We start from the raw sequence: 14,482 nt of genomic DNA, 5'->3' as shown, positions 1-14,482 counted from the left end.
TACGTAAATTGACAAATAAGATAAATGTGGTAAGTTGGTAAGTTTATTACTGTGATGCCTATTTTTATAGTTCTTTAAGTAATAAATACTGTTTGACATTGAGGAAACGTACATCTTGTTGCTACCAGTGCCAAAAAATCATAAGACCCAACACCCTAAAAATGTGTCAAGACATTATAACTTGTAAAACAATCCAGACAATCTGTTAAAAACCCCAAATAAAGACCCAAACAGCCACCGTGTGCAACTTGAATATTTTTCTTAATTTTTAATTTAAAACAAAATTTTAATCTTTTACATATTTTGTTTTAAACGTACAATCAAACAATCAAATGTAATCATACATAAAATTCTTCATAATAATGCACAACTCTATCGAACACTATCCATAAATTAAAAAATAAAAAGGGAGAAAACATCGAGATCAGTATGAAATATAATGTTAGGCAACACCACTGGTTAACAAAGACGACGCCCTGCTGCCCGTCCACCTGCAGCAGGACCGCCACCGCAACGGAAACGAGTACACAGGATGAACCCGACCTTCCTCTCACACACACACACACACACATTCACACACACACACACAAACTGCCGCCACTCAACACGTAAGGTGCTATTGTTTGTCCCCGCTTCACCATCGCTTCGTTTGCCCAACACGTCACATGCTCTGAGGACAGAGGGAGCTTCTCGTGGGAGTAGCAGGTGTTACAGGGGAAAACACCGGTGTGAAAAGCCTAAAAACCTTCGCCAGGCACTTGGCAGACGTAGAGACTTGATCTCAGTTGGTCTTTGAGGTCGTGAGATGATAGACGTTAAGAGTTAAAAACAGTAAAGATTGGATCATTTTGGGCGCGACAGTTAATTCTCGACTATCGGCACTTTTCCTTCATGTTGGCCTAGAAGTGTTAGAGTTGAAAGTTTGATTATTTTGTCTTTATTTCTTTAACGTCGGCTTTTTATCTTTTAAAAACTGAGTAGTTTCATTGGGAACATACAGGAGATAACATCACTGTTTGTTTTAAATGTAGACAGCTCATCTGTGACCACTGATGAGGAAAATGCTTCATTTGACGGGGTCACGATTTAAATAAAAGTCGTCTTGTCATAATTAATCTACATTTTTTCTGCCTCAAAAAAGTTTGGAAGAAAGTTCATAAGTTCTTCAGAGCTGAAGTATTTTGTCATTTATTAAACAAAACAAAAAAAAGCCAAACATCTGCTGGTTAAAGCTTCTTAAACAGGAAGACTTTTAGCTTCACGCTGGTTTCCATCGTTACAGTTCGAATATGATTTTGGGAGAACGAAACGAGCAGTTTAGAGACGTTAACATGGGATGTTTTACCAAAATAAAGATAATCAACTTTTTCTATTCAAATTAATTATTACGGACTGTTTTTGTTTGAACATTTAACGATGTTTTGAATTTGTTTTTGTTGGTTTTTCTCGTTAGTCTCCTCCTGTTCCCGAAACGATTAATCATTAATGTGATTTATACAGCAAAAGAAAAAAAGGTCAAACATTTGCTGGTTCCAGCTTCTAAAGTGTGAGGATTTATAGCTTCACTGTGGCTCATATCATTACGATTCCTAAGTATTTCTGCTCTGGAGCACAAAAAGAGCAATTTATTGTCGTTAACTTCTACAACCCTGACTCCAAATAAAGTTGGGATGCTGTGCAAGATGTAAATAAAAACAGAACACTTTGATTTGTAAATCCTTTTTGACCGCTACACAATTGAAAACAGTACAAAGACGAGATATTTAATGTTCAAAACCGATAAACTTTATTGTTTTTGTAAATATACACTTGTTGAGTTTCAGCCTGCAACACAAGAAGTGAGACAGCGTCCCACGTGTTTGGAGGCGGGGCCTCAAGTAATCTACGTTAGTTTGTTTTAAAACTATTTTTGTTTGTTTGTTTGTTTGTTTGTTTGAATATCTAACAATCTTTTATTTTGGCTTTGGTTAGTTTTCAAAATCTTAGTTACCTAAACTGTCCGGTGCTTTAAAGGTGCACTCCGTAGTTTTGGAAAATAAATCAAATTCAGAAAGGCAACATTTACAAAATGTAGAAGTTAATAATACAAACTCTAAAGTATTTATTTGATCTACAGTATGTTTATAACAGAAAATAAACAAGAGGTCCTCACATGGTTTTAAGGTCCCCAGAACGCTGTCTGAAGTGAGAACAGAGGCGACTGCAAATATAAGTTTAAAATCAACGAGTGAAGATCTTTTCTCTTCCGATTATAATTTATTCTCCAAAATTACGTCGTGCACCTTTAACTTTCACCCATCTGCACACAAAGCAGATTAAACCAAACACTGTCGACTGACAGTGTGACGTGGACGAGGTGCCAGATAGATAAAATATTGAGTCTTTGCTCAGGTGGAAAGTTTCTTGTGTGAGTTAGATTCAAAAGAAGGATGTGATGGAGTGTTTCTACGATAAACTATGAGATGAATTTCTGTTTTCTTTCTCAAAGACGTGGACAGATTTCAGAAGTTAAAAATAAAACAAGAAGCGTCGCATCGACGCCAGCCTTTAACCGATCACTTAAAACAGTGCAGATTTCCAGTTTTGTTTCACTTCAGGCCTAAAAAATTTAGTTGATTATAGCACGAAGAACGAGGAACAACAAGAGCAGAAGAAGAAGAAAAAAGGAAATCTCATATATTTGTTTTCCTGTAACAGAAACACAGAACAACTCCATCTGGACTCTTTTTCCTTTTTTCTCTCGTTTCTTTACTCGCACACTCGACCTGCTTTCACACTCAACGGGTGTGACACACACACACACACACACACACACACACACACACACACACACACATACAAAACTCAAGCTGGCTCAGAAATGAAAACACACACTAACAAAAGATCTTCACTTTTTTCCTTCTTGACAGCGAACATTGTTTTGTTCTTGAGATACAGTACCCATCCATGTCTCTCTACCGCCCTCTCTCTCTCTCTCTCTCTCTCTCTCTCTCCAACGCACAGACACACACACACACACACACACAGACAGACACACAGACAGACACACAGACAGACACACACAGACAGACACGCACACATACACACTCGTCATAGCCATGTCATTCAGACCGACGTGCACCGATGTGAGCAGCCGTGCGCCGTGTGATCGTGAGCTGCTGCCGTCGGGGGGGAGGTGAGGCGAGGTGCGAGCGCGCGTCCTCTCGGTTCCCGTGGTAACCTGGCTGGAATGTAGTGACACACACATGTTTCTCACACGCACACACATGTAATTCACAGGTAAACAATGCATTTCTCTGGAGGACGGACAGGTCTGGTGTGTGTGCAGGGGGAAGGGGGGGCGCGGGGGGGGCCTGGAGGTTAAAGGTCCCTCATCGCGTCCCTTAATTTCGGCGGTTCATTCTGACCTTTGACCTCTGCCAGGCGACCTCAGCGGACACAACAGGTGAGGCACACGAAGAGTGCAAACGGGTGTTTTCTGTACAGCTTAGGGAGTCTTACAGTGTGTGTGTGTGTGTGTGTGTGTGTGTGTGTGAGAAGAGAGAGAGCATGCATGTTTGAGGTGAGTGCAAAAGTGTGTTTTTGTGATTTTTGTGTGTGTGTGTGTGTGTGTAAAAAGTGCATTCCTCGTGTGTGTGCGCGCCTTTGACCCCGCGACCTCGTCGTGTCCTCAGCAGCCACAACGATAACAACAAAGTCTTTTTTATCTGTTCCCTCTCGTGGCCGGTTTAAAAGTCTCTGGGAGCCACAGTCGGTCGGCGAGGTTCACGGCCTACAAAGCTTCAAAACTAAAAAGAAACAAAAGGGTCCGAATGTCAGAGATTGGAGCCGTCCAGGAGGTGCACCTCCTCCTCCTCGCTGTCGTCTCCCCCTCCCCCCCGGCCGTCCTGGAAGGAGCGGATCAGTTGAACATGATGGACTCGGGATCTTGGTTTGCCATTTGAGCCATGTGACGCAGGATATCTTTTTTTGTGATAATACCAAGAAGCCGCCTGCAGAGGGAGACAAAGGACAGGGGAGGAGAGGAGGAGAAGAGTGAGGAGGTGCTGGTGGTTTGCAGCAGGAGCGCAGGAGAGAAAAACATCGTCGTGTTTTTGTTGGCTGGGTGTGAATGTTCTCGATCAGAGATGATTTAAATCGGTTTATCGGAGGCGAATCGTAAAAATCAGTTTGTGGTTTGGCGAGCCAACAAAAACACGACTCCCTGAGGAGGCAAAAGTCAGCAGGAGGAGAGGAAGAGGAGGCGAGAGCAGGTGTGAAAGAGCACCTCCTCTACCGGAGAGCAGGGTGTCGCTCCGAGAAGCTGGTGAGGAGGAAGAACTGGATCCTACGAGGAGACAGGAAGTGGTTGAACAGGAAGTGGAGAAAAGTTAGGACGTCTGAGGAGAAGAGGAGGAGACGACCTCGTCACAGGAGTCAGAAAACTCGAGTGTTTCCATTTTCTGCTACTTTATACTTTCACTCCGCTACATTTTGGAGGCAGACATTGTTCTTTTTACTCCACTACATTTAATTTCTGACTCGTGTGACCGAGCTGCCGCCACCTCGTCCTCTTCTTCCTCTACAAGTTTACCTGATCGACCCAGATAACAAGCCCGAGTCTGACTTAGTAACAAGTGTCTAAATATTCAGTTAGTCGACATTATTCCTGCTGATTCAAGAGCACGTCTCAGGCTGGGGGGGATTGTAGAAATGGCTTTGTTTCGCCAGCCGTTTTAAACGTTAGTAATAACCACAAAGTGCCGACACTCGTGCTCTTGAATCCAGCTGTGAATGTGGTCTGAGGTCAAGTGAAGAGAAGCATCTGAAGCCAAACTAACCGAGTGCTACAGAGGTAGAGGAGAGCAGAGTTGGGTCCAAAAAGCTTTGCAGGTTTTGGGTTTTTTTTTTTATTCATTAGACGTTCAGCTTCATTTGAACCCTGGAGAAGGTGAGTACAGTACAACAGACATTTGAACCCAGGTCTGAGTGAGATGACCTGTCGGGGGGGGGGGGGGGGGGGATTAGAGCTACAGCTACAGGCAGCAGGAGAAATGAAACACTGGTGAGACGTCACACTGTCTGACCCCGGGCTTCCCCAACAGCTGCTGAGATCTACGACTGCTCTCGTTCAACTTAAAACCAGAGAAGAAGACAGTCGTAGAGGGTTGGGACACCAGGTACAGATCAGTGTGTATGTGAGGGGTCAGCCGGTGGAGGCGATGTCTCCCGTCAGCCAGCAGTTCTGTCTCACGTTTTTATTAGAAAGACAAATTTAAGACCTATTGAATGCATTTTAAATGCGAGCTAGAACTACATTTTAACAAAACACATATTTTGTCAAAGCTTAAGATTTCCTACATTTCCCAGAATGACTCAGCAGCCATCAGAAAACAGGTAAAAATGTCCGAATGAAGTCATTTTGATGCTGCAACCAAGTGAGAAATGTAAAAGAGACGCAAAATAGTTTGTCTAGAAAGTTTCTTGTGTTTTACATCAGTGGTTAATGACTCACAAAGTATAAAAAAAGAAAAAGAAGTATATGGTAACACTTAATTGTAATTGTTACTGTTAACAAACAATGAAATGCTTTATAAACCATTTATTAAGCAATTGTAAAGATTTATAAACACCAGCTTCAACTTTATAACAGCTTCCCAATTACAAACAGTTAAATAACTATTAACTTAAGTTTCATTAACTGGTGTTTAACTAAGTGTTTTTGTATCTAATGCTTATGTTTTTAATTAAATACCTTTTTAAATTTTATTTGCAATGCTTTTTTATACATTTGTATTTGTTTTTCTGTATTTTCTTTTTTTCTTTCTTCATTTTTCAACTTTTTTTATCCACTGTTTTTCTCTCAAGTTCTGGATCTTGTTTGTTTTTCTTGTAGGTTTTTATTGTAAACACTTTTTTACTTTGTTTTTTGTATGGATTTATTTTTTAAAAGAGACTATTAGAGAGATTTATGATGTTGCTCTTCAATTTTTGATGTTTGTCTGACGTTTTCTGTTTGCTACTTTGTCTTAAATCTGTTTATACACATAGGAACATTGTGTGTGTATTAATGTGCTCTCTTGTGTAAAGTATTGGCTTGTTGTATGTTTTCAGTAGCCTGAAAATTAAATGAATTAACTATGTTAGAATAAAAGATTCTTGATCATAATGTAATCTATAAATCAAAGGCGTTATTAAGTTTTTCCTTCTTTTTGAGAACATAAAAGTGTTTGAAGGCGACAGGACACTGCTGGCTCAGAGGAAACATCGTCAGGTTAAAGCACGAGATTAGTCAAAACTTCATCAGGGTCATTTCATCAGCACACGCTAACTAGCTAGCTAGCTAGGGTCACTACAGCACTAATAGCACCAATCAGCACAACAACGTCACTCCATCACAGCATTCACTACCACTGCAGGATGAAGGGAAGTGTGGGAATGAATCTTATCACTAGAGATCATCTCCCTCCCTTCTACTGACAGACACCACCCCTCTACACAGTATTAAAAACAACGGTAGTCCGCTTTCCCAAGGCGGCTAGCTACTCGCCAAGTCAGATGTCGTCAATCTGCGGAGACCCAGGGCGATACGGTGGGTTCGAGGGGGGTTTAAAGCAAAAACAAAAGAAGAGGAAAAAGCAGTCGTTAATGACGGTGTAGATAATTGAGGGAGGGTGAAGTCTTAAAAATGAAATGAGGGACTACTGTTGTGAGAGGAAGATGGGAGACACACAACAGACATCATGGTTAAAATATCATATATTAACACATCTGAGCTATTGAATATAAATCAGAAAACATGATGTAGTTTGATGAACCTCGTATTAAAAGGCGCTAGCATGATGCAGCTGACACAGCACTAAGCAGAGCTACAGTAGCTACAGATGCACTGAGATGGAGATGAATTGCAAAGCTGCACTCTGTGAATCTACTGAGCCCTTTTCAGACATGGAAACTGGAACGCTGCTGGCTGAGGTTATAGAAATTTATGGATTTTTGACACAGACTACGGCGTTAAAGAAGGGTCAATAGAGAGAGAAATCATTTAAAATGTTGTGTCTCAGGTATCATCCTTTGTAAACTGTAAATTTACCTCTTTGTAGACAAATTATCGTCACTATAGTTGAACAACAAGTGATTCTGGACATCAACGATATGAAGGCAGTTCTCTCAGCTGCACCAGTGATGGATTTTAAAACTTCTTTTGAGAGACTGTTAATCTCAGTGGCTTAATGAATGAGCATCGTTAGCTTCTCACTCGTCTCATCGACCCAGATTTCAGAAGACATTTCATCAGATAAAGTGGATCCAGGAAGGAATGAGCAGCCAACAATGTGAGCGTGCTAAAGCAAAAGGTAGATTGTGACTCTTTTCATTTGCTCGCTTGCTGTTTGTAAACCCTTTCTGCTAGATATTCACAATGTACGCAGTCATCTTAAATTAGATTCAGGGATTCTTGTAACTAAATACTCTTTTCAGCTGTCGTGCAGCAGAACAAAAAGACTCAATTAAAATCTTTATAGGTTTAAGTTTTGTGCGGCTGTAGCCTTTGTACGGAAGCCAAAAGCGGCCATGACTGCAATTTTTTAAAATGCCATCGTTAATTACTTCATCATCTCGACAAAACAAGCTTTGTTAGGTTGAGATAACAAAATTATTAACTCATGATTTCAAGAAAGCCACAAAAAAATGTAAAAAAAATTGCAAGTGCGGCCGCTCTCAGCTTCCGTACCTTCACTTTTTCACGTTAATGTGACGCCATTCGATTCAGACCTGAGCCGTGTTGGAAATCTGATGTAAAGATTAGCACATTAAGCTGCCAGCCCATCTAAATAATGAAGCACATGTCTGAAAGGGGCTCTAGACTGATGTGAGTGACAGTTCCCATCGAGGTCCGACATTACAGGACCCAGAAAACACAACAAAGCTTTTCTACACTACGACTCGTTGAATCTGCAACTGCTGCCAGCGATGGAGATGAGGTCAGAGGACGTCTATCTACGGATGTCTGTCTGAGATGAACGACTTCATTAAAAAAGGTGAATCCACACCAAAACAACCCACGAACAACAGAAGTGCCGACAGGAAGTGAAAGAAGAAGAAGAAAAGGAAGGCTCCGTGTTTAACCGGGAACTGTCAACAAGTTTTTTGTTTTGTTTTTTCACACCAAGTTTTCATGCAGCCCTCTTAAAGAGGCGGAGCCTAAGAGACAGGTGCAAAAGTAAGGGGAGGGGTCACATGTGTAAAAGGGGCGGGGCTAGTCACCAGGGGCTCCGTGTGCTGCTTGAGCTCCTCCAGATGCTCTAATATATTCTTCTTTGTGATGATGCCCAACACAATCCTGAAACACACACCCGTTACTCGGTAAACTGCCCAAAAAACAACAAACAAACAAACAAACAAAAACAACAAACAGAAGAGAGACAGAGAGAGAACAGACAGCAGCAGCACAAAAACATACATAACAAGTGGAACTTAAAATACAACTCAAAGTTACACAACTCAATGAACACAAAACAACAAAACTTTATAAGTTTAAAAATCAGTTTCACACATTATGTTGGAGAATTAATCTAATCAACTATTTTGTCTTTAATCGTGAGGTCTGAAGAGGTTTGACTCATCGCAGCCTCTTCTGCTGCAGTTTAACAGCTCCTGACTCCTCGGGCTGGGCAATGCGGCCTTACAATTATATCACAATATCTCAAAAGCACTTAAATACTCGGACTGGGCAAAAACAACTTGAATATTTTGGAGATGAAACTGTGGATGTGGATCTAATCCACAACTATCAGAACAAGTAGAAAAGTCTTACTCTGTAGTGCAGCCTTTAAAACCAGGAAAAGACAACACTTATTTCACATCACAGTACGACAATATCCAAAAAAAATCTAAGATGATTTATAGTCTCATATCACGATATTGTCCAGCCCTGCTAATTCCTAATATTCAGAGAACGGTGCTGAACGGAAACGCACATTAATTTGTACTTTATTTTGCAGATTTTCTGGACTTGTGTTTGAAATTTGCGCCAAATTTGGACGTAAAGTTGGTGAAGGATGAGTCCGGTGATATTCTGTGTTTTTCTTAATTTCAATAAAACAACAATGAATTGATCCACTTAATATTTTTTGTTTGACTGTTTCTTCTTCGGTGCCACAGACCCTCATTAAAACAATTTAAAGAACACATCAATGAGACACATTTGAGCTAACATCATTATAAACATGGGCACTGTAGTGTCCTGCTATTGTATATATTCAGTAAAACATGCACATGAATCCACAAGAAACAGTCCCAGCTGTTAAAGTGAATTACTCGAGAGAAATAAAACTATATCTCCGTGTCCTGTTTATAAAATGTACTTCTTGATTAAGAAGAAATGGGCTGTACTTTGTAAATTTTTTTTTTTTTTTTCATTTGTTGTGAGAAAGAAAAACATAGAATAAGAACAGCTTCATCCCTTAAAATGCAAATAAAAAATAGTTCAACGTAAATAAAATAAAAACACAGCTCCTCTCTGACAGAGGTGATCATCAGCTGTTAAACACCATCTGTCCTGTAGTTCCTCGATCACACCAGCAGGCGGCTCTCTACAAAACCCAAAATCCTTCACTCAACCTGATCATGAGACATTTCTTCTCAGTTACTGTAAAGTTTCAGACCACAACATGATACCTGTTATGTAGCTGTAGTTAGTTTCAGCAGCTCGGTCTCTTCCACAGAGGAGACGTCTGTTATTGTTCAGTAGGGGGGGTAAAGGAAGTGCAGCACCGCGGTTAGGCCAGGCCATGCAGATTACAGGGTAAACCCAGGGACCTCCATGCAACACCAGACGGTGTGTACATGTGCTTGCGCAATGTCTGTCGACCTCGGGCGGGTCGGTCGATCATAACACCGCCGGATCGAAGGATGTGAGAAGGATTCTGCTCTTACGTCACATCCTTCCTCTTAACACACTTTCATTTCCTACTTACCCGTTGTGAGTGACCAGGCACTGGCGCAGCCCCAGCTTCCTGAAGATGTCCACCACGATCTCCATGGGGGTGTGGTCGGTGACGGTGAAGGGGCTCATGTCGAGGATGGAGCGCAGTTTGAGGGGCCGGGGGCTGTCGGCCGGTAGGGTGGGTGCATGCTGGGTGAAGTACACCCTGGAGTTCAACATGATGCCCTCCTGCTTGCGGCGAGCATTTTCTGTAGAGAAAGGAACGAGAAATACATATTTTGTTACTTTTTGCCCAAATAACTTAACTTAACTAGCTGCAGCTAAGGATTATTTGCATTTTCGGTTAATCTGACGAACAAACAAACCTTTAAACCTTCAACAAACCTTCCTTGAAACGGTCCTTCTCTGCCGACTCACCTATAGCGATAGTGATGTCCCTGCGCAGAGCGAAGCCCACCAGCCTCTGGGACTCTTTGGACACTATCACAGGGAAACCATTATAACTGGTTTCATTGATGGTGGACTGCAGCTCCTCCACCGTCAGGTCATCCTGCGTCAACACCGCTAACGGCGGGTCGCTGCGTCGAGGCCTCATCACCTCCCTGGCCAGCGTGGTGTGCGTGAACTCCTCCTTGGCGTCCAGGAAGGGATATCCGTTCAGACGGATGTGGGACTCGTAGATTCCCTCGCGGCCGAACGCGTCGCCCACCCACTTGCTGGTCATGACGGCGGCCATGAGGGGGACGATGTACTCCAAGCCGCCGGTCAGCTCGAAGACGATGACGACCAGGGAGACGGTCATACGGGTCACACCACCTGAGGACAGATTTTACTTTTATATTCACCAGAATGTTTGTTGTTCAAAATTATACATTTGTTGGTTTTCCTTTTCATCAAGTCACAATCCAATCAGGGTATATTAAGAGAAGATCAATTGAGAGATGCCTTATTGATTAAATAACTGATAGGAAGGATGTTTTTTGTCTAGTTTAGTGAATTAAATACCTGCATGTAAATCCAATATTGCAAAGTAGCAGAAATGCCCAAAATCTTCTGATACAACCAGATATTAAAAGGCAGGAGAGTAAAAATATATAAAAATATTTTGGGTTAATACATTTTTATTGTCTCACAGTATACATAATCGTATCGCCCACCCCTTGGCACCGAATAAACAAGCATCGACACAACATTTCTTTATCTGCTGACTCACCCAGACACGCCGCGGCGCCCACCATGGCATACAGCCCTGGAGTGATGCAGTCGGCTCCCACCTCGCACCACTCTTTGAACAGGAACCAGTCGTGGTGATAGTAGGCGAGCTGCTCCATGGCGATTCCGACGATCCGCCCTGCGATCGCCCCGATGGCCATGCTGGGGATGAACAAACCCGACGGTACCTGAGGATGACAAGCAAGAACTTGTTTTGTTTTGATGAAGACATGTAGGTTGAAATAAATCCGCCTCGTTTGGATAAAACACCCACCTTGAGCCCAAAGGTGAATATGGTCATGATGATTTTGAAGATGAGCGCCAGGCAGAGCTGCCACATGGCGGCGTAGACGCCGGGCCCTGCCGGCCGGTTGGGGTTGTCGCTGAAGGCCTTGCTGCCGTTCATCTGGCTGCGGTACTGGCAGAGCTGTGAGGACTCCAGCGGGCCACAGTCGGTGAACAGCTCCTTTATGAGCTCGCTGGTGTTCTGACGCGTGTACGGGTTCGGGAAAGCAAACACAGCTGTGATGGCTGCCACCAAGATCACCTCCAACACAGGGTACTTGCCTGAAAAGAGAGGAACAACTGAGTCAAATACTGATGAATTTAAATGATTCAGCCACGACAATTAAGGCTTTTTAAAGGTGCATTATGTAGTTTTGGGACAGAAATTTTAATCAGAGGAGAAAGATCTTTATTGACTGATCGAAATAAACAAATTCTCTTTGTTTTCAGCAGTTTAAATAGGACAAATCAACTGAATATCTTTAAAAGTCAGTGTTTTTGTACAAAATATGCTCTTTGTGTTATTATACCTTCAATGCCATTCAACAGGCAAACAAAAAGAAGCACTTTCATGCTAAAAAAGACGAAGTTTGGAAGATATTCACTTGATTTGAATAACTCAGACTGCTGAAGCTTCATACCAGCCATGTGAGGATCAGCAAGACAGCAAGAAACACCTGTTTAAATGTTCAGACTGTTGTTTTAAATCTAAAATTGTCTCTCTTGACATTAAAAGTGTCACTAATCACTAAAGTCGTGCCAACGTGCTGAGTCACGTCATCTTTGCTCGGAGCATTAAAGAGGCTGATTTCAAGACAGCCCTTCCTCTTCACCTTCAAACACCTGCGCTGGCTGACATATCCAAAGGTCAAGTCAAAGTACTTACCGAAGCGTGTCGACTTGCGCCGCCGGCACCAAGCGATGTTGGCTCGGATGAAGAACGCTCCCCAGAGGCCTCCGAACACTCCCAGCAGGATGAAAGGGATGAGCTCAAACAGGTACCACGGCGTGTGGTACTCCACGTAGAACAGCACCAGGCGGCTGTTACCAAACGGGTTGATGGAGCGCAGGACGAAGGCGGCCACCAGGGCAGCGAAGAAGGAGCGCCACAGCGTCTTGAGAGGGAAGTAGTAGCTCACCTGGAGAAGAGAGAGGAGAGTTTACATGATTAGCTGCGGTTAAAAGTCGTTCCTGGTTAGTATACGAGTCTATAACGACGTGTGCTGCACCTCCTCCAAGCTGAAGAGAACTCCTCCGATCGGGGCTCCAAAAGCAACAGACACTCCGGCCGCAGACGCAGCAGAGAGAACCTGAGAGGACAAAACAAACGCACCTCAGCTGACTCTAAAACACAGCTAGACATCATAACAACATAATTCTCTGTTGGACTTCTTCTCTCTCACCTCTCGTTTCTTGGCCTCGTTCTTGCTGTACTTGGGGAAGAGGTAGGAGAAGATGTTCCCACAGCAGCAGGCCACGTGGACCAGGGGGCCCTCCTTCCCCAGGCTGAGGCCAGACGCCACAGCCAGCACCAGAGTGATGGTCTTGATCATCAGGGTCCACTTGCCTAGGTAGCCCCGGATGATGAACCCACTCAGGATGGTCTTGATCTGCGGAGAGAAGATAACCAAAGGTGACCAGTTAAAATCAGAAGACTGATGGTGTCACTCGACCTCCACCTCTAATGAAATATTTTCAAGCGTCCTTTTTAATTTCCTTAAGTAAATTCACTCAGGTTTTGCTTGAGCTGGATCTCTACCTCCTGCTCAAAGTCACCATCGACCACACACTTGGCTCGGCATTGCAGCTCCAGCACTCTTGTTCCCATGGCAACAAAAGGGATTTTTTTTTTTTGAAAGCTCACCTCAAAATGTCTTTTTTTCACAGCACGGTCAAACCTGTCACGTCTCCCTGCTGCCCACTGAATTAACAATTTTAAGCCACTTCAAGACATTAAAGGGAATCCCAGAAGCGTGACGACACAGAGTGCACACAACTCATCCGACCACTTTCATGGGGCGTTAAGAGGCAGCTGCGGAGATTTATAGGCGTTCTGTTTCATGGGCTACTGCTTTGCCCAGAGCGAATTGATCAGACATGAGAAAATAAGAGAGACTGTTGATGTTCTGTTCTATCTCTCGGCTGTTTCAGAGCAAAGGACCTCGTACAGAGACAGAAAAGACATTCAGACGCATAAAGAGATAACCTGCCAACCTCATTAGTTTGATAAAACCGATATGTTCTGTGGCAAAAAATAATTTGGGGATGTGTGACTGAACAAAAACATGCCTGCCAGGAACATTCACCCAAATGATTATCTATCAAAAAGCTCCTAAATGAAAAAATGGCTCTGCTTGAAACGTTGCTGCATGAAAGCCGACTCTCAACTCTTGGATGTTGGGAGTTTTTCCCACCAACGACTTCAATGCACCAACCGAGGAGAGACAACAAAGCCACATATTGTATGTAAAAGCAACATTTTCCTCACCTCAGGGATCCCCGAGCCGCAGGCGTAAGGAGCAAACACCTTGACCAGACAGACGGCCAGGAAGGCGAAGGACAGAGCCCAGTAGATGTACATGAAGTAGTTCATGATGTACGAGCCCGGCCCCTGCAGAGAGGTGAGGAAGAGGAGAGCAGCAGGAGTGAGAATAAACTCACCGGTGACAAAAACAGACATATACTAAACTCTGAAGATGACGAGACATTACTTCTAGTTCTGATTATTATTTCTACGTTAACACTGTCACTTCCGCCGAGGCCAAATTTGGACACATTATACAATCTTTATCGTTATATTTTCCCATTTCTGAGATAATTAGTCGATAATTTGTTCGCATTTATTTTCTGAAAAAAGCCCATATTCAAATAAAGGCCGGTCTCAAATAAAGGCCTGATAAAACACAGATGGGTGGTCGAATTCCCCGTAGTTTACATGGCGATCTTCATTATAATGTACATCGGTACAACACATCGATTATACCAGAACAACAGCAGAGTCACCACTTTTATTGTTGCTTGTTTTAGTTTTCATCCACTAATTATTTTTCAATCAGTTTT

At 42.8% G+C, this 14,482-nt stretch overlaps 1 protein-coding gene across 4 annotated transcripts in view; it reads right to left on the bottom strand.

Moving 5' to 3' along the window:
- Nucleotides 1-242: 242 nt before the first annotated feature.
- The window catches only part of clcn3 (chloride channel 3), a 35,711-nt gene continuing 21,471 nt past the window's right edge, over nucleotides 243-14,482 (bottom strand). For 3 of the 4 annotated variants that reach the window (XM_073475299.1, XM_073475297.1, XM_073475296.1), the window contains exons 5-14: nucleotides 13,911-14,033; nucleotides 12,826-13,032; nucleotides 12,652-12,732; nucleotides 12,309-12,561; nucleotides 11,412-11,704; nucleotides 11,139-11,325; nucleotides 10,343-10,741; nucleotides 9,957-10,173; nucleotides 8,245-8,320; nucleotides 243-3,992 (exon numbers count right to left, since the gene is read on the bottom strand). In XM_073475299.1, the coding sequence (XP_073331400.1) occupies nucleotides 3,816-3,992; nucleotides 8,245-8,320; nucleotides 9,957-10,173; nucleotides 10,343-10,741; nucleotides 11,139-11,325; nucleotides 11,412-11,704; nucleotides 12,309-12,561; nucleotides 12,652-12,732; nucleotides 12,826-13,032; nucleotides 13,911-14,033 (2,013 nt within the window). In that variant the 3' untranslated portion in view covers nucleotides 243-3,815. The remainder of the gene's footprint in view (nucleotides 3,993-8,244; nucleotides 8,321-9,956; nucleotides 10,174-10,342; nucleotides 10,742-11,138; nucleotides 11,326-11,411; nucleotides 11,705-12,308; nucleotides 12,562-12,651; nucleotides 12,733-12,825; nucleotides 13,033-13,910; nucleotides 14,034-14,482) is intronic. The other variant, XM_073475300.1, reaches the window with a different exon arrangement.

This window comes from Pagrus major, chromosome 10 (genome assembly GCF_040436345.1).
Source record: "Pagrus major chromosome 10, Pma_NU_1.0".
NCBI classification, from domain to species: domain Eukaryota; kingdom Metazoa; phylum Chordata; class Actinopteri; order Spariformes; family Sparidae; genus Pagrus; species Pagrus major.
This window is presented reverse-complemented; position numbering and strand designations above follow the sequence as displayed.